Source organism: Nematostella vectensis, chromosome 1 (assembly GCF_932526225.1).
Source record: "Nematostella vectensis chromosome 1, jaNemVect1.1, whole genome shotgun sequence".
NCBI lineage: Eukaryota > Metazoa > Cnidaria > Anthozoa > Actiniaria > Edwardsiidae > Nematostella > Nematostella vectensis.
Window position 1 is genome coordinate 17,328,639 of NC_064034.1, and position 20,904 is coordinate 17,349,542.

At 36.3% G+C, this 20,904-nt stretch overlaps 1 protein-coding gene across 2 annotated transcripts; it reads right to left on the reverse strand.

Moving 5' to 3' along the window:
• Nucleotides 1-637: 637 nt before the first annotated feature.
• On the reverse strand, nt 638-20,878 carry LOC116614813 (cAMP-dependent protein kinase catalytic subunit alpha). Of its 2 annotated transcripts, XM_048730036.1 has the most exons (11): nt 20,636-20,878; nt 20,403-20,509; nt 11,933-11,994; nt 11,502-11,630; nt 10,844-10,942; nt 8,652-8,734; nt 5,054-5,180; nt 4,198-4,293; nt 3,587-3,709; nt 1,439-1,603; nt 638-1,206 (listed from the first exon to the last, which is right to left on the reverse strand). In XM_048730036.1, exons 2-11 carry the CDS (start codon nt 20,428-20,430, stop codon nt 1,081-1,083), a joined length of 1,038 nt encoding a protein of 345 aa, XP_048585993.1. In that variant the 5' UTR covers nt 20,431-20,509; nt 20,636-20,878; the 3' UTR covers nt 638-1,080. The 2 variants fall into 2 exon arrangements, with proteins under 2 accessions (XP_048585993.1, XP_048585992.1); XM_048730035.1 differs by lacking the exons at nt 20,403-20,509; nt 20,636-20,878 and adding an exon at nt 12,078-12,294.
• Between the last annotated feature and the right edge of the window lie 26 nt (nt 20,879-20,904).

Sequence of the window (20,904 nt, forward strand, 5' to 3'; positions counted from 1 at the left end):
GCTAAACTCTTAGGGTCAAATGGATGGATAAGGTGACTTGCGATGAGAGATCAAGTGACCTTTTAGATGGCAATTTTAACAGAAATCACTACGCCCATCCAGAAAAAGACTAAAAAAGAATGAAATCTTTAAAAGGAAATAAACCCTTATTGAAATAAAATAACTTTCTCGCTTTACTCGTAGAGCGCCTGGGCGCGCTCTAGTTTGACACCCAAAATTCACGTGACCTCTTAAGAAAGTCTTGGACATCAGAGATAAGGCAATAAAGTTAGTATTCTGGCTGATCAGGACACCAGAACGAGTATAATCGAATGATTCCCTTGCAGTTCCGTTTGACTATACCATCGGGGATTCAGCGCTTTTCTCGCCGCAAAAAGAACCTGGAAGAACGCCTAAACTGGTAGTCTTTTATCAAATAATCGGAGACCCAGGGTTCTTATGCGGGCCGCTCCACTTGATTCGGTCTATGGAACAATTACTTCCGTCAACATGAATATTATCATCTTGATAAAAAGCAATGCATGACTTTTTTCCTTTTGTAGGAAATTAAAAAAAAAAATTGTAGGAATTTAATTCTTCCAGCCCCCCTCCAAAGTGAATGGTCCACACCGTACAGCATACAAGCAAAACACGTAACGACATTGGCTCATAAGCTTTATTGATAATTACGAATTCGTAAGAACTGAACCGACAAGATAACATGGCAGATAACGTTTGGGAATTTAGAATATTGGGTCCGCATGGGAGACTTGCCCTTCTGAGAATGTGGATTTGTAAACAATATAAATTACAAGTAAAACATTTACATACCAACTCTTAAAAATTCTTACTTTTTTCTTTGCTAAAATCTACTATAACGCTACTATTTTCAAGAATCGCTTTCATATAAATAAACGGTTTTCTGGTTAACTCTGGACTCTTATGTCCAACTCTTTTTATTTTCAGAACCAAGCGCAGCAGCGTCCGTGACAGTCAACCGGCCACTACTGGGCTTGTGAATGTCATATATTACGATCAAGTTATGGTGCTTTACAGACTAAATATGTTGCTAGAACACACAGCCGATTTGCTTTACGTGGTCTAGAAGTCTGCAAATTCTTTAGCACATTTCTCTGTATTTGAAATGTGAAGTGGCTCCTCTTCATAATCGTCAAAGTTACCCGGGTCGCCGGGCCCCTTGCACTTCGGGATGAACGGAGCTTCGACCTTGAGGAGAAACAAAAACTCAGTTTATTGCTTGAAATAGTTTTGCATGATTTTATTTTTATTGCAATTTTAGAACCACGTCTATAGTATCTGTAAGATTATGTTGTTACACTGAATAATATGTCAATACGCGATAACAGTACCCTCAAACTCTACCCCCCCCCCCTTCCTCACCTAATCCCACTGATGTTAGTTAAAAAATTAATGGTGAAACGCCTTGAAAACTTCGTACCTCTCTTTTAAAAATGGCTATCCATTCAGTCGAAGTAAACCACTTGTGGTTTCTTATATCTCCCACGCCGTTTTTAAGGTTTCCATAGCGTTTTGTCAGGTCTACTTGTAGAAGATTGCGGAGAAGGTCTTTCAGGTCATTCGTGAAGTGTGATGGGAAACGAACCTAAAGAAAATCAAACGATGAAAATACCATCAATAAAAACAAATGCTGTATCAACGAATGAACAGGTGCTGCTGGTGATTGTGATATTGATAAGGAGGTGGTGGTAGTCATATAGTGTTAAAAGTGATGATGGCGATGACGGTGATTTTGATGGTGGTGATAAATTCTGCTGCTGATGGTGGTGGTAATAAGATGACGGTGGCTATGATGCAAATTATGGTGGTGATAATGGTGATGTAAATGATGGCGATGATAAAATGGTGATGCAATTGTAGGTGATGATGATGATTCAAGTGATGGTGGTGATAATGTTGATGCAAATGATAGTGGTGATAATATTGATGCAAATGATGGTGATAATAATGATGATACAAGTAATGGTGGTGATAATGGTAATGTAAATGATGGCGATGATAATTGTGATGATGATAATGGTCATGCAATTGCAGGTGGTGATGATGTTGATGCAAATGATGGTGATGACAATGGTGATGCAAATGATGTTGATGATAATGTTGATCCAAATGATTTTGAAAATAATGATTCAAGTGATGGTGGTGATGTTCATGCAAATGGTGGTGGTGATAATGGTGATGCAAATGATAGTGGTGATAATATTGATGCAAATGATGGTGATAATAATGATGATACAAGTGATGGTGGTGATAATGGTAATGTAAATGATGGCGATGATAATGATGATGATAATGGTCATGCAATTGCAGGTGGTGATAATGTTGATGCAAATGATGGCGATGACAATGGTGATGCAAATGATGTTGATGATAATGTTGATCCAAATGATTGTGAAAATAATGATTCAAGTGATGGTGGTGATAATGTTCATGCAAATGGTGGTGGTGATAATGGTGATGCAAATGATGGTGATTACAATGTTGATGCAAATGATGGTGATGGGCTAACGTTGATGCAAATGGTGGTGGTGATATATGCTACTGATGGTGGAGGTGATTCCTGAAGTGGCAGAGGTAATGCTGATGGTGGTGATGATAATTTTTGTTGTGATTTTCATGGTGGGGGTATATGCTGCTGAATGTGATGGCGAAGGAGATGATGGTGATGCTACTGCTGATGGTGATGATAATGGTGGTGATGCTGCTGCTGATGGTGATGATATTATTTTTTAAATGGTACAGATTCCTCCCACTGGAAAAATTCCTTAAAACGTGGCATTGCTCGAGAATGTGAACATGCGCTTTTTCTATTCTAACCATTCTCATGTAAAAAATCACGCCCTTACCATTATGGAAAAAAGGGGGTATCATTTCGGAATTTCCAATTAAATGGTAAACAACCACTGACGCAGGTGACGGTTAGGTGTTGAAAATAATGGTGGTATTGATGCAGATGATGGCAGTGGTGGTAATAATGGCGGTAAAGATACAGATGACAGTGGTGGTGATAATGGTGATAGTGATACAGATGATGGCAGTGGTGGTAATAACGGTGATAGTGATACAGATGATGGCAGTGATGGTAATAATGGTGATAGATGATACAGATGATGGCAGTGGTGGTAATAATGGTGATAGATGATACAGATGATGGCAGTGGTGGTAATAATGGTGATAGATGATACAGATGATGGCAGTGATGGTAATAATGGCGGTAGTGATGCAGATGATGGCAGTGGTGGTAATAACGGTGATAGTGATACAGATGATGGCAGTGATGGTAATAATGGTGATAGATGATACAGATGATGGCAGTGGTGGTAATAATGGTGGTAGTGATACAGATGATGGCAGTGATGGTAATAATGGTGATAGATGATGCAGATGATGGCAGTGATGGTAATAATGGTGGTAGTGATATAGATGATGGCAGTGATGGTAATAATGGTGATAGTGATACAGATGATGGCAGTGATGGTAATAATGGGGGTATTGATATAGATGATGGCAGTGGTGGTAATGATGGTGGTAGTGATACTGAGCAAATACAAAATAAGCAAACACTTACTTTTCCTGAGACAATCTTTTCGTAGATCTGAATGGGTTGATCTGCAAAGAATGGTGGGTATCCTGCAGCCATCTCATAAATAAGAACACCCAGAGCCCACCAATCCACAGCCTTGTTATAACCCTACAATTGAAAGAAGTAATGATTAATATTGATGATATTCAGAAATGGACAAACTTTGGGAAATTCAATAAAAACTAAAGTAAAAATATTGTCAGCTACCTGGGTAATTTATTTTATTATAAAAATACATTGATGTATGTCAATGTTTTGTTTACACTATTGTTGTCACTGTTGTTCTAGAGCCAAGGGTTGCCTAAAAGCTGAAACCAATGCATAACAAATGATTGATGTATCTAAATAATTAATCTCTGAAACACTGTGTTCAACAATAATCATACAGGGGTTTTATTAGGCCTGGCGACTGGCAAACCATCAGCTATTTTCCACTGAGAGCCAACTAACAAAGTCGAAAAAAGTCAATTTAAGTTTTATTTGAATAAATAAATAAAATAATAAAATAAAATAACTCCCACCACCTACTTCCAATCTCCACCGCCTACTCTGAAACTTAATGAACGCCCTAATCATATCAGGCTAAGTGTACTTACTTTGCTTAGGATAATCTCAGGCGCAAGATACTCTGGTGTTCCACAAAGGGTCCATGTTCTGCCTTTTACTCTTTTGGCAAAACCGAAATCTGTCACCTGCAAGGATTGATAGCAATCTCTGCTTGGGTGTTGCTGGCAACTAAAACTACTCAATAGCAGTATCTAAGAGGGTGACATGACTAAAGAAATTCGCCTAAAATAGGGTGGAGAATTCCTTTAAGTTCTTATCAAGTTAAGTGACTTTCATGCTGGCAATGGACATAACTAAAAGATAATCAAGTAAAAATAATCCATAAAAGCTAAAATATTGAGGGTACTGCATTTCACCCAAATGGTATTAGTGTTTTAAATGGGGATAATGAGTCAGGCAAGCAAGCATTGTAAGATTCATAGTTTCTTTAGTAGACAGTACACATGCCCTGCACAGTGGATATGCTTTTGCTCCTAGGCTGAACTAGGCTGCAACGCAAAAAAAATGGCTTAAAATAGCAGGAAATCCGTCTCACTCATAAATGTTAATTGAATGTAAAAACTGTATTTTTTTGAAAAAAGCTAAAAGCATGCTTGAATTCCAGAAAATAAATATTACAGTCTACATAGTCTGCAATTTTGGGTGCAAAAAAGCATTAAAAATGCAGCTTGTGTCAAGCAACAAAGATTGTGCCAGTGTAAACAGGACCTTACACTGGGAGTTTGGGCCAGTGGAGTTCCACTGAATAAGCTAAGCGTGAGGTTGTGAAGGGAATGGGAATGTCTAGTTGGTTTTATTGATTACTCTAAAATCTCATGCAAAAAGTCATGCACATTACATTATCATATTGTCAGAATGTTTAGGGAAATGACTACTGGTGTTTACCTTCAAGTAACCCTTCTCATCAATCAGCAAGTTTTCAGGCTTCAAATCTCTGTATATTAGATCCAGAGAGTGTAGATATTCGAAGGCAAGCACAATCTGTGATGCATAGAATCTTGAATGTGTTTCACTAAAATCAAGATCAAAACAATTTAGGTCAGAGGTTAACTTTAGTATACAACTATATGCAGCCCTTGGCACATTACTGATAAGCAGCACATGTATTGCATAGACTAGAAAGTTCTTGAAACATAGTTTATTCATGACAAACAACTTTTATAAAATAATTGAGATAGTACATGTGCTCTGATTAGTGGGATTGCTCACTTTTGTTACATGATGAAGGTCATGTGAGGACACAGCATAAAATTGGTTAAAAGCGAATTCGTGCATCATCAGTCAACAACCCTGTGAATTCTCATGAATTTTTACCTTTTAACACTAAAAAATATTATTCTTCGTGAAAACAACATGTCCCAGGTAAATAGGAAATTGCAAAATAAGTCAAAAAGCTGAACCACCAAACGATGAAGTAAATATTGCTTGGAATTTGAAGCCAGTTTTTCAGTTTTTCAAACTGTTTTCTGTGAGCATACTGAAGTGCACTAGAATGAAGCCATGAGCGCGCGCTGTTGTGAAGTTTTTTTTGTTTTTTGCATAGGATTGTAAATAATTTTTTAAAAGAAATAAAACATTCTTTGTTTCTTCATTCAGTTTGAAAACCTCTGTGTTTGTTTGGGAGAATTCTAGAGCGGATCAGTGGAGCACGAGACTGCAGGTCGAGAGAACACCTTGGTTTTCAAAACTCAGGCACGCAAGGCACGCAAAGAATATGTTATTTCTTAAACACAATATTGGGGAAAAAATTTAACAACAACAACAAAAAAAAAACAATGGGTAAATACAACATTATTGATACTGGTTCCAAAATATCATCTACAAGATAATCAGAGCAAGAAAAGTACAAAATAGCATGTTTTGCAATACTAAATATTCAAATGGTGGTCATGTTGTTTTTTGTGAGTAATAATCAATTTTGGCATCATTAATTGCGGCAATAAAAAATTTGAAATGAGTTATAAACTTGAGGCACATCTGTTGAATAGGGTAATGTATATTCATTTAGTGGGAGTCACAGGATAAATACTCTACTTAAACTAAACAAAGGATGGCGATCATATATTAGACCCAAGCTGGCGCCTAAATCAACAGGAACCATAATTACTGACTAGACCTTTAAGACATTGGTAGCTAGCATAAAAAAACCTTTACTTGATCATACACACCTACAGGGTGCCAGCTCAACTATACTAACTGCCACAGCACAAGGAATTAAGATGTGAGCAACTGGACACAAGAACCTGTCATCGTCGTCAATGGCTGTAGCCATATCACAAGAAGTCCTTTTCTCTATTCTAAGACCTTTAACATATGAATGGATATATGTTCAAAATGTTCTATCAGCACATAACAATCTAAAAAGCTGGTACCCAGCTAAAAATAGGAAAAGGATGCGGCCCATAAGTGGAAATGGCGCCATGAAAGAGTAATTATGGACTAATTTGGGTAATGGTCGCTAGCATTTGAAAACAGAACTCTCCTTAATCAAAGTTAACCACAGGGTGTAAGAAATTACTTATTATCGGCGGCATCATTAGCAGTTTAGAAGTTAAGTATCCGGGCACAAAAAACATGTTGCCTACGCAACGCCTACGTACATATCTCACCATGAGCTATATTTTTATTCTTAACCATACTCAATGGTCATCAAGTACTTTCAGGACTTATACAGCAGCAGCATTACCACAATTACCACATATTTTTTTTCTTTACTTTTTATATTGTAAACATAACATAATAATGACATTGACCTAACCTATGCCTTTGATTGCTTGTGACTATGTTTGGTAGGCAATCAGAATTGGTGTTCACTCTATTTTTATGTTATCTAAGCTGTACGTGAGTAAATGCACAGTTAATTAACTTATAAAACTAAGTCTTGCAGAACGCAATTTCCCTTTAATTAAAAAAAATTAATAAAAATAGAAAAAAATCTCTTTAACTATTTTCAATACTTATATCCTTTATGGACAGAGATTGTGGAATGAATCTAAAAACATCTTCTTTGACAAGTTTTTATAATTTAAAGATTGCATTGCAAACAAAAAAGTTCAATAGGTCATATATTCTTTTGTTTCATGACAATATTGTATTGAAAACAGCACACGTACAGCAGATAATCAAAACTAGATAATCAAAACAAAAACAAAGTAGGCAGTTAACATCATAAATGAATGGTGAGAAATGCACCTTTTTTAAAACATTGTATCCTTAGTTATGAATTTAGAAAAAAAAATGCATAGCTTGTTATTTCTTATGAGCAACAGCAATGGTTGAAGGCTGCAAGACTCTTAAGTTACTACACAATAATGGTCCGAAGAATGGAGAAAAGACATTGACTCCAGTGCTATAAAGCAATAGTTGTAAGTTGAGATTTAAAGCTGATGGAAAGCTGTAAAGACACTAAACCTATACAAGAGCACTGAGCCCATGCAAAATGAATATGGGCTCTTGTTCAATACTTAAGTCCCCCATCTATTTTAAGCCAGCAAAAATTCCACAATAAGTCTTATCTTTGTATAACACCCCCCACCTCCCTCACCCTAAGAAGCGCAAAAAGTCTGTGGAACAGTTTTCCAAGAGTATGAATCATTCTTGCTTAGTTTTAAATGTGAAATGACTTTTGAAAGGGCCAGAAATACCTAGTGCCAGCCTTGACTATGTAGCAATTGTGCACGGTCAAGTAGAAGAGATGCAAATACTTGGGCTTTTGTGCATTGTAGCCTTGCCCACAGACAAAAAGATTTTTAAAAAAATGTTCTGTTCTAAAATTACCCAGTGTTCCCTCAGGGTTTATAAACCTATTTCAAATAAGGTTGTCAGTACGAACAGCGAATGGCAATTGCCAAATGACAGTTCTATGACTGAAAGGTGTTTATGGGTGGTTATTATTAGTAAAAATAATAAAGGTGATAAACTCAAGCAATGTCAGAAACATATATCAATTATATTAAAAGGATAGTCAAATGTTTAATATATATTTTCACGAATTTGGAACAAATACTTTGGTATCCTTTTGGTCTTGCCATTTGTCAGTCCCCATTTGCCGTTTATACTGACAACATATTTTTTTAGGTGTACACTGCAAATGGCGAGTGGCAAATGGAGCATGGCAGTTCCAAGACCTATAGGTGATTATAAACGAAATCCAGCAATGCCAAGGCCACACATCGATAACTTTCATTTATTTCACTGTATGCCTAAATTTTACTGAGTTTCGATTTAGTACCACTGTTGATTTTAATTGCAGTTGGCAATGTGATTATGTACACAAAATTTTGAATGTGTACAATGCATCACGCTTGATGTCCAAGCGCAATGTGCTAAATAAAAGCTAGCCCTTTACATGCACATCCTACCCCCCTTGCTGAATGCACCTAAGAAGTAAACTATTTTGAGCCTCTTTAAAATTGATGATATACTATATTAACATAGCATACTCAGAGCACAAAATATTTTGAAATCTTATAAAAGAACTCACCTGAAGCGACCAATACGTCTGAGATGAGAGAACATTTCACCACCAGGCACAAACTCCAAGACCATGTAGAGATTGGAGTTGTCCTAATAGCAGAACAAAATGTTAGTAAAACTATCACTGGGTTAAAGGGTTATAGCATTAAAAGTATAGGGAAAGCAGACAAAACAGAAGTAGAAAGATTCAGACTTTAATTCCAATCCTTCATCAGGGCGGTTACCAGGGTTATAGCACCATGCAATGGCTCTAATGCAGCTGCCCCTTGTTTACAAGAGGAAACCAGAGGAAACAAAAATGGGGTCACAGAATGATTGAGGTGTGACCACCTTTAGTCACTCTACCATTCTCAGACAGTGGAGCACTGGATAAGCCTAAAAAATGCTTCTTTTATTTGCATGATTATTCCAAACTGAATGCTCTGTTTAAAAAAGTGCAAAGATGTGCTGTATCTGGGATCTGTTAATTCCTATCAAAACAAGTTGGTGTCTTATTGTGCAAAGACATAGTCAGGACTTTAAGTTGATACAATAGTGGCAGCTAGGACAGCTTGGCTGTGAAGACACTAAAATATGACAATAAGTTCAAAACTATTTTCAATGAAAATACAAAGAATTTATATCCAGGAACAGACAAAAATTAACCAGAGACTTTATTTCTACAATAGTGAACGGAATAAGGCCATCTTATACTTCAAGTATCGATATCCACATCCTCACTAGACCATTAAAATTGGATTTTCATGTCTGGCTGGAGAGAGAACAGTTGAAATCTATCTTACAGTCCCTAATAAGGTTTATACAGCTAAAGTGCTAAGTGCACTCATATTGGTTGATCAGCATGCCATATATCTCCAAACAGCTTGAAAACAACCCAATGCTACACTAAAAATTAAACTCAAAATGCAGTAAAATAAATTTCTTATTGTCCTTGTTTGCTTCGGTCATACAAGAATTTTTGGAACTTTAAATTTCTCCACTGTTTTATGGCTTTGCTCTTGGGCCATGAATCAATGAAAAATTATCTCGTCAATTAGTTCCTGTATGGCTCACACATTTGGTTAATAAGAGGTATATATATATATATATATATATATATCAGCGAAATAAGCCAAAGTTTCCTGATCAACAAAAAGTGTTCAAAAATATATATACATGCTATTTTTTTTGTCCTTCCAGAGTTGTAAAATTCTAAGTCCATTTCTCTACCATTGAGCACATAATGTTTATGCACTTTTTAAAATGCATGGTTACACATCAAATCTCAATGTTATCTGATGCAGATTTTCCAGAAAAAAAAACACCATTATACTTGTTGTTTTTTTGTAGGAACTTTTGTTTCTTTCATTTTTTTAATAAACGAAAATCAGAAATCTATAATGTTTTGGATGCAGTTTTGTTCACTACAGGTTCAAAGATTGAAATGTACTGCTGGAATCGAGATAAGATGTTTTGCAGCCAGCATAATATATTTCCTTTAGTATTTGTTTTATCAGCAATATAAAAGCAGGGGTGGAGCTTCTAGGGGCCATTCAGACAAAGACAATGAAATTTTACTCTAGCACGAAAATAACAAGAGTGATCTTCAAAAAACATTTCTTTGGTAACCCAGCAATTTGCTTATATTGTTCGCAATCACTCAGCCATTGAACAAAGTAAGCAAAGGTCAAAAGAGACGGCGCTAAATGGATTTAACAGAGCAAACGATCCAAAATTTTATAAGTGAAATATTCTCGGGAAAAAAAATCCAGGAGGCCATACACCAACAAATGAAACAAAACAACCGTTGACAAAACGACAAGACAAAATAATTTTAATGAATGCGAAATAAACGAAGAGTTTCTGAGCTGATATCAAAGTATATAAAATTAAATTTTATGCATTTTTAGCCTGGTTCAATAGTTTGGAAATTAAAAAAATACGACAAGTTTAACCTCTTTTTCCCGTAAAAGTCTAGCAAGTTTTCTAATTGTACATTGTACCTGCTACCGCTACTGCGTACAGCTCTGCGCAGAATCGATTTTACGACCTAATAAATGCTATAAAAACACTGTTACCTCGATAAAAAGTTTGATTCGACGAAACACAGAGTAAAACATATCTCCTTTCCGTTAAAATACACAAAAACGTCCTGGGGTTTTGCTCACTCGGGAATAGTTTATTTTGCTTCTGTCGAGTCGCAAGTTTTAGCGAACTTACCTTGAAATGCCATTCCAGGCTAACGAGAAATGGAAAGCTAATGGCTTGTAGAATTCGCTTTTCGTTCAGAGTGTGTTCGACTTGTTTTAACTTGACTACCTAAACCGGGAAAGGAAGACACAATGTGAGTCGACAAACTCTTGCACCTGCTTATTTATACTCTACGGTTCACTGCCTATCATTTTGAGTCACAGGCCCTTCCAGACCACTAGCACACACTCAATGCACACTTTATTTACCCGCAAAAATGGATATACACAGAAAAATACGATTTCTGTGCATGAATCCCGAATAATCAGACATGTCCCAACGATCGGTGATTCAGAATTTCAATCGATCTTTGATGAAAGTCGATTATATGAGATCGAGACATGAGCTTGTGTGAGGTTTGTTTACGTGCGCCTATAATAAATCGCCAACATCCATAAAAATCGACAGCATGCACGATCTTTGCGATGGCTAAACGGTAGCTAGAAACTTTATTTTATTACTTAGACCGATAAAATCACTGCAGAAGAAAGCTACAATATCGAAACTAAACTAGGTTGCATCTAGCGCCCTTATAAACAAACTGCTAGGCGCCGAAATAATGTAGATTCGTGCAGAGACGACACAGCTCCTAAGCCAACTCGTGGCGGTTTCACCGGTTTTACTTTACCTTCTGTTTGTCTAAAATCTTCATGGCAAAGTATTTGCTACTGGTTTTATGTTGAACCAGCATCACACGACCAAAGGAGCCGGTTCCCAAGGTTTTTATTCGCTCGAAGTCCTCCAAAGCGGCCGTATTCTGCAGCAAACAGACACTGACATAAGAACTCAAATGGACCAAAATAATCGCTGAAAAAGCCCACTTGGGAATTAAAATGGGGATGCAAACCTTACAATAAAGTTACAGGCAGTTACAGAGCGCGAAATTACCGGGTTGTAATCTGACCCCAGAGAAATAACAGCAGTGAAAGTCATTTAGCAACCACTCTTCGGACAAAGCTATCGAGCTATGAATACATTTTGTCGAGCAAACCTCCCTTGGCTGTGTGTAAGCGAGCAGACCAACAATGAATTTCATACAGAAACAAACTAACGACTTACGTGCGACGGTTTATCCCATTTCTGGATGAAATTTTCTTTAGCTTCGGTTAGAAACTTGTGTACTGCAAAACAACAACACAAGAATCGGCATATTTTTCGGTAACTCAAAAAGCACATATGTTTCAGTGAAGATCCCCGATTTTACCATTTTCAGGGTCGCCCTTCTTCGTTGCCGACGCGTTACCCATGACTCCAAGGGCAAACAAAAACGCACAAAAATATTTGTAGAGTTGTCCAATGTGATGAAATCTATAAGTTACTCAAAATGTGCTCTGCCTTAAAAAATAATCCGTCGTTTTCGCGTGTCCTTTTTCACGGCCGTGTTGGTATCAAAGAGCCAGACCTGCTGTGTTGCTGACAATCCGAACACACATACACGGCCCTCTGACGTATGTCGGGCGGGCGATCTCATTGGCCACAAATCTCACGCGCTCAGATGAAGCACCTTATAAGGAGAATCTCGAGCAAGCAGCTGAGGCCGATGGCTTGGCGGTTATCTTACGATTAAAGGCCGAGACTTCGGTAATAATAAAAACATTTCCATAGCGTTACCGGCGCTAGAATGATGTTGTCTTTGAAAGCAAGTTCAGACCCCTATAAGAATAATGATGACCAGCTCAACGGCTCACAAGGAGCAGAGGTCAAAACAGCAAAACTTGAGAACTAACAAAGCTTTCCACTTCAAAGGTTGATAAGCAGTTGTCATAACTACATCCCTATAATGAAAGATGAGTCGGATTGTCTTACCATACAGGGAACGTATACCCTCTATTCGTTTCAAGAACGGAGGCTACAAGCTTATTAAATAAATAGTATAAAATTGAAAGTTGATTGTATTGATCTGTGCAACCCATTATCAAGTTCGAACAATCTTTATTACCTAATGCCCTTTGTCAATTGTTCGTAAGCATTCTTGCATGCAATTTTAATCAAACTAATTACCTGATGAAATTGGCATACAATACCTTTCAAAAAGCATACAGTGAACACATAAAATAGTCAGCACCTAAGCTAGAAAATGTTTGTGGTATTGTACAAGTTAACAGAACACCAAAAAATTATTTAACTTTATATTATTTTTCAATAATTATGGAAACGCCAAAGGCTGGCAATTGGACTGCAATGAATAGCATTGGACCATAAAACAAACAATAAATTGCTATAATCACTTTCACTACTATCACTTTCACTAAAAAGTAATCTGGAAGGAAGCCAATAAGAGAAAAAAAAAAAAGAAAATCATATCATTGAGGATATTTTAGGGCTGTATTTGTGTATCTTTTAGGGAGAGAGATATTCAGGGCTTTGTTTGTGAATCTTTAAGGGAGAGATATATTCACGGCTGTTTTTGCAAAAGTCATAAGGCCATGGGCAAATATTTCATATTTCAATATGACAAAATGAACATAGTAAATATTATGCAAAGAGGGTTGATGGAGGGTTGATAAACCCTCAAAGGTTTATCTTTATCATCAATACTTCAGAATTGGAAATTTCCTTGTAGAGAGGTAAGGTTTTGATTGAAACTTCAAGTTGAGGCAAAAATCACAGGTGGCTGAGCATAGGTGGCCTACAAACTGCCAAAATGGGTTTGATTCCCAGATCCAATTTACAATCTTTCTGATTCTCGGCCCTAAATTTGACTTGTTGAATGACCCATTCAGGTTTACTTGAAGCTAATGTTTCACAGTTTTAACATTAAAAAGAATTAGGATTTTCCCCATGTAGGAATTCAGTATACATTTGTGATTAGTCTACTTGATTTGTTAATCTTTTAAAACACCTTGTAAATCTAGTAAGGAACTAGACCAGTAGCCAGGGGGGTTCGGAAGAGCCAGCCCACTCAACTGGAAGGTCTGCTCTGATTAAGGAAATTTAGGTACCACTAGGTACCACTACGAGGTAGGTCGACCCACCTTACTTAAATGCTCCACTTTATGGGTAAACAAACTCCTCCCTGCTCATGATCCTGGCTACATGGCAAACCTTTTACATCAATGTTAAGAGTGGATTGGATGATTTCATGAATGTTGATATAAAATAAAGGTTGTTGAGTTCTGTTGTGATAGACAGATTAAACAGCTCTTTTTATTTGCAATTTGTTTTGGAGTTCGCCATTTCATAATTCCCCAAGTAAACTAAGCATATAGAGTTAGAGAAGCTGCTAGGGTGGGTCTCCCACAAAGTCTGACAAATTGACCTCATGCCCTTTAAATTCAGTGTCTTGAGTGGTCACCAAACAAAGTCCACCCTATGATTTGCTCAAATGTTTCAAATTAAAAACAAAAACAACAACAAAAAAACAATGTGGTTTATATTACAGCAGCCCCCCTCTAGGAGGGTGTGTAAGTCACTAAGAGCAATTGCTATATGTAAGCAGACAAGACCAGTCTCAGTCAGCTGCTAGTGATACAAAAAATCAATATCTAATCTCAGGGCCATAGCAGAATCGTGCCCCCCACCCCAATATTTTGAAAAATTATAAGGAAATGACCAGTAGGGGCATGGCTGTGCCCCTACAGTTTTCTTACTGTTTCTGTATCGTGCCCCCCCCCCCCCCCCCCAATAATTCAAGGCATGCTACAGCTGTGAATCTAAACTTATAGCTTTAATCCTTAATTAATGTAAATTTATATCTAATAAAGTGTTGGATAAAGTGGGGGCAATAGTTTAATTTGAGTAGTGAATATAATAGGAAGGTTAATACAGAAAGAATAACCAAGAAAAAATATATAATGACAGAAAGAATAACCTAATGGCAAGAAAAGCAACATGCATGCAATGAAGTACCAAGCAAAATCTATCCCAAGAACAGTCAAAATTAATAAAGACATTAGAGTACAGAGCAAAATCTACCCCAGGTTCAGTCAATATTAACGAAGAAGTTAACCAATGAACCACCATCAACACTAAAGTCCTAGTATCTGGCAGAACTAAAATTACAGTATCCAGTCCTGATTATAGCGGTCTAACAGTAATTAAATAGCAAATAAAGTGGTTGAATATTCTTTTCCCTCTAGCAACAAAAGCAAACGAAAAGTTAGAAAGCCAGATGCAGGCCCATACCCAGGAGGGGTGTAGGGAGTGAGAACGATGGCCAAAGGTCCACTTTCGGTTCTCAATAGACGTGCTATTTGTAGACAAAACTATAAAGCATAAGCTAGATCAATCTGGTATGCAGTCAAATCCGACAATAAACATCCCATGGAGATACTGCAAAGGCATAAACAAATTATTTTTTTGCGGGCGGTCCGATTTTTATCAAAAAACTCCCTCCACCCACTCCCCCCCCAGAAAAATTAGGCCCACTTTTTCAGATTTCGCACCCCCCCCCCTCCCCCAGAGAAAAATCCTGGGTACGGGCCTGAGATGTGTATTTGTATGAGACTCTAAATTATTATCGATAACGTGAAAATCTAAAACTGTCATGCATCAGAACTTAAACCAAACTCAGGCTTTTGCCTTCAAGATGTAAAAATAAACACTTTGCATATGAAATCTTAATGAGCAGCTAGGGATGGGTAGAAGCAGTGTACATCCAGTCCCAGGATATAAAGATTGATTAAGAACTGCAAATTGTGGAACTGCTAAATAATATTCAAACTCAAAAGTGCTCAACATCCTATGTAATTGCTTAACAGTGACCCAAGGAAGGAAAGCAGCAGTTCTATTCTATACAAAATTGAAATTATCTCAAGCAAACAATCCATAAGATACTAGATTTGTGATTGCTGATTAGCTCACCCACATACATTATGAACATAACATGAAGTACCAGCCTTTATATATGTATAACCAATGTGCCTGCTAAAAAGATGTTGTTAAAAAAGATGGATCAAACCAGTTTTCACATGGCAAAGTAATTTTTCCTGCTGTTACCATAGCAACCGAGTTTTGAAACCGAGAATGAAAATTAGGCAAACACTTTAAGTCGTTAATATCAACTATTAATATGACATGTTCAACGTAAACCCATGTCATATAAACGTATCATACGAAGTTTCGAAAAAACACAATAAAAATTTGCATCTCTATTTTAGAGGGGGGGTGGTGGTCTTTTGTCAATTTTTGACCTTCTCAAAATAGTGCTTGTAGAAATAGCAAAAAAACATTCATATCCACCTAAAATTATTAATAAAACTTGAAAAAAAAGATTAAATATTGTCAAAAAGCTTCAGATTTTACCACCCAGTTTTTATTGATTAAAATCAATAACTTTCATTAAATCCAAGATGGCTGATGCAAGATGGCGGATGATGATGTTACATAATTAGCTAATTTTTTTTTTAAACTAACAGATAAATTTGGTTAAATCCTTTTTATATTCCTCTATTGAAAATAAAAGGTAGGGAAAAAAACATTTTTGGGAAAGATATTTAAAGTACTACTATTACCAGTTGCAAACTTGTGCTATATTAAAGGTACCATGCTATATTAAAGGTACCATGCTATATTAAAGGTACCATGCAAATCAATGATGTTACAGGTGTAATATATTGCTGTCATAGAAACAGTGTCACTAATAATATATGTCTACTGCAAGATAATAAGATTATTGAAAAAAGACATACAGAAATACACATCTAACAAAAACAGAAATATTGCCTGTTTCTGCTCACTTAAGTGACGTCATCGTGACGTCACAAGGACAATTTTTTTAAAGAATATCAGTCGCTTTTTGAATACGAACTGATCATGATAACTTATTTGGATTTTGGATGTTCTATGCAAAGGTTTCGAAAGATAGGCAATTTATAACCATATGTCCTTAAATGACGTCAAATTATGTTGCTTTGGCAACACAATCTATCATTTTGTTCCTCTTTGTCAGATAATGATTCTTTGAAAATTTGGTCATAATAGCTCCAATGGTTCAAAAGTTACGGATGGGGGGTCAAAAGAGCACTCCCCCCTCAGTCAGAGGAAGCCTCAAAAAGCCCGGGATAGGGTTAAGCCAGTTCTAAGTTGATACCTGTACATAGGTAAGGTTTTAAAACACAAGCCATTACATTGGAATAGAAAAAAACTAGAGATACAACACATCCAGATGCTAATATATTTAAACTGTTCATACTTTTGATTGTTGCACTGTAATGGAAGTAAAGTTGCTTGCGAGTAACACTATTAAGAGCACATTTTTGGCTCAATAACCAGGAAAAGGTAATAATAACAACAACAACGACAATAAAAAATAATAATAATAACAACAACAACAACAATAATAATAATAATAATAATAATAATAATAATAATAATAATAATAACACTATTATATAAAATAATAATAATAATAATAATAATAATAATAATAATTTTAATAATAATAATAATAATTTTAATAATAACACTATAATATAATAATAATAATAACAACAACAACAACAACAACAACAAAAACAACAACAACAACAATAATATAAGTTGTTTTTTTTATAAGAGAGTGGATCGTTAATCCTCGCTTTGTTTGCTTTAGTGTGTTATTAGGTGGTTGATTCCATACTTTTTAATGAAAATCGATGTGACATAAAAGGTATGTGGGTCTGAAAACACAAAATGACCACCAACTTTTTGTACTGAACAAACCTTTTGCTTTTATAAAAAAAAATCGAAGAGTTATTTCGAGCTTGATCTGGTAAAATAAGAAGTGTTGTGCACCATCTTGATCTGATAAAATAGGTGTTTATGCACTGTCCTTTAATGTATTGAATTTAAGTTGTTCAAAAGTCAAAAGTCTTGCAGTTGTAGATAAAATCTAGGGGCCATGTACAAGAAGCTATCGGAAGATTTCACCACATTGGATTGGTTTGGATTGATGCAACACGGACGAAGAACGGGAATACAATAGAACAATGAGGGTAATCTAGCCAATCATGTTAGGCCTTACGAGCGGACTTCTACACTTCTCAGCTTTTCTTCCGTTTTCTTGTTTGTGAACCGTTTTGTTTATGGGCAATGAAGCTAAAGAATCTACTTTCTTTTCGAGGAATAATGCCTTTCTAAATAACAATAAAAAGATGGTTGTGTTTTTAGCTACAATTAATCTATCTATGCAATGAAACTACGGCAAGTATTTGAATTCTTTTTAGATTTTATTTTCCGTGCATTTGAAGGTTTGTTTACATATCTGCCGAAATTGTCTATAATAAGATTTCTCCTCTATGATGATAGTTTTGGAGAAAGACTTCTTATTCTATACTTTAACTGTGTTTTTCTTGAGAGACACGAAGATCTGAAGGTCATTAGTCCTTATTGCTGCGGGAAACAAATTATTTTTGTGCTCCTGTGAAATCTTGAAAATGGCGACTTTTGTGAGTGTGATCCTCTCGCTTACAAAAATGCATGAGTTAGAACTTTGGTACCTGGTATAATTGAAATAAAAAACATTTTGCACACCTCTTCTCTGGTAATGTGTGGAAATGGTATGGTTTTGGAGTTTTCCAGCTTAGCGGTTTTTCCGTGAAAGGTGGAGCACAGTCCATTCCTTAGTGTATTAAATATAGTATAGATACTATGATATTTCAACAAAACAAAGTTTTTTTAGCCTACCAGTCTGCGTTATTAAGAGAGGCTTCCTTGCATACCTGACAACTCTCCCACATTAAGATCTCAAGATTTTGTCCTTTTTCTCCTGCGTGGAGCACCAAATCTCTCGCTCTTAGCAATATTTACCACTTCAGAAAAATCCTTCTATGGAAAATTGACATTTTGCCTATTTTCTATCAATAATGAAAAATAATATAAAATAATATATAAATAATTAAAAATAAGCCCTTTTTAAGGGCTAGTGTGTGTGAGAGCTTTCTAAAAGTAAATGTCTGCTGATTGGCTCAATGACAGCAGGGAATGTCATTTAGCTGCCCTAGCGCACGAACTCCCTGTGTGGGTATACCCCACCTCAAAAAATAAATATACCACACCTCTCCCCCCAAAAATTCTCAAGCCTTGAGATTTTCTGGGGTTGACAGATATGTCCTTGGGCTGCCTAATGTTAGGTTATACTATGAATTAACTTGTGTTGTTCTTTAGCTATTTTCTATTTTCTTTGAGGGTTTGGTGTTTGAGAATAATTTGGTGTTTGGGAATATTATGTGGGGGGGTCAAAAGTTTTGTTTTGTTTTGCTTTTAACAGATGGATTTTCCCTTATTTTCTTAAAATGGCTCAACTTGTTCTCTTGCCACGCCGCCTGCCCCACCAAATCTTGCATTTATTTGAGTTACTACCCTTAGCCCCATTTCAAAATATAACTCAAAATCTAAAACTCTAAACCCAACCACACTTTTGGCAAAAGGGAGAGAAAAAAATGACATAGCACTTTCCAATGAAAAGTCACAGTCACAGAACTTTATAGATAGATCTGTGCTATCCTAATTAAATTGAGCCCAAAACATTTAATCGAAAAATGTTTAAAAATAGTATGGGGCCACCTTAAAAAGGTCAACATATGGGTCATGACAGACACATTGTTAAACTAGGGGCTATTACTAAAAACTGTAAACATTTTTGTATAGTAGAAATACTACTGGAAAAGTATAGTAAATATCAATTATTTATACCCTATAAAAGATGTCAGCATACTGTTTTAAGTGTTTTTTGTCAGATACGCAGATTCTAGTTTTGATAGTCAGGAGGTTATCGGGACAGGGATTTAAATACATTTTTGTGTTGGGATAAATTAGCGAGATAGTGCCCTTGCTTTGGCTACGGATTTTTATATGGTGCTTGAGGAATGACAGGCGATAAATATTAATTGAATGTAGACATACAGGACGATTACTTTGATAAATATCTGACTCCAGTGTAGAAAAAAAAGCAACGAATAAACAGATGTGGTAATATCAAACAGCAGAATTGAACGAGTAATTAAACAATGTATAAACAGTGCTTCTCTTATCACGGACAATGCAACAAGTTGTTTATGAAATATCAAACTGTTCCTGATTCAACTAAGTATATTCTACTCTAGTTTATACATCTCAACATGACCTCTAGAAATGGTTCCGGCAGAGTGCATAATTTGTTAAGTACGTGATTTTTTCCCTGCATCGGGGATTAGTTTAACCCACGAAACAAGAGATGGATCAAAGTATGCTCACAACAAATATGCAAATCAGGATTCATAACTGGACTGGTGAAGAGAGTCAAAACAATACCGAACCGTTTAGAAAATAGGTAGTGCTTCTTGTTATAAAATAAAAAATGTTTCTATATAACATAACTTTGCTACGCAAACAGAGATGCCGTTTAAAATGAGTTAACTTGTACAAAACGGTGGTATTTGACGTCAATTACAGTGCTTGTAAGTAAATGAGAATTATAATTTAGGTATTAGCCGGGCCGAAGGAGACAGCCTCGGAATCTCACTTTTTTAGCCAACTTCTAATCCATTTGAGTTATCAGAGTTAAAGATAATCTATTACCAAGATAAATGAGCATCAGTATACAACGTAACTTGTAGGAAACTGCACTCACTTTGGTCGTTTTTTGAGCTTTTCTTCATCGTTGACCCGTATCCAAGGTAGTGTTGTCTCGATGTGTTGGAATCCGCCAAAACTCCGCTCAGACACAATCACACAGCACTGCACATAAATAAAACAAAAAGACAGTTTGGCAAAGAATAGACACAAGGAATTATATGGCTTTGTCATTTACAAGCAAAATAAAAACAGACGACGAAGGACCTCGGGGAATGGCTTTGTCCTTACCTCTCCGCTAGCTGCAAGAAACTCGACAACAGATAGCGTCCGAGATCACAGTGATAGAGTTTAGTTTATAGGACTTCAATCAAACCCCGGAATCTCCCTTGAAAGTCCTCGTTTGACTGGCTCTGGATGCATACAAATACAGGGTAAAGATCCGGCACCTTTTGATTAAATTCACCAGAGAAGTTTAAAGTCAATATCCAACTTTGGGTCGATGTTGAGATATGTGCAAGTGTGCTCCGAGGGGAGGAGCCAATCTGTTGGTTGGATCA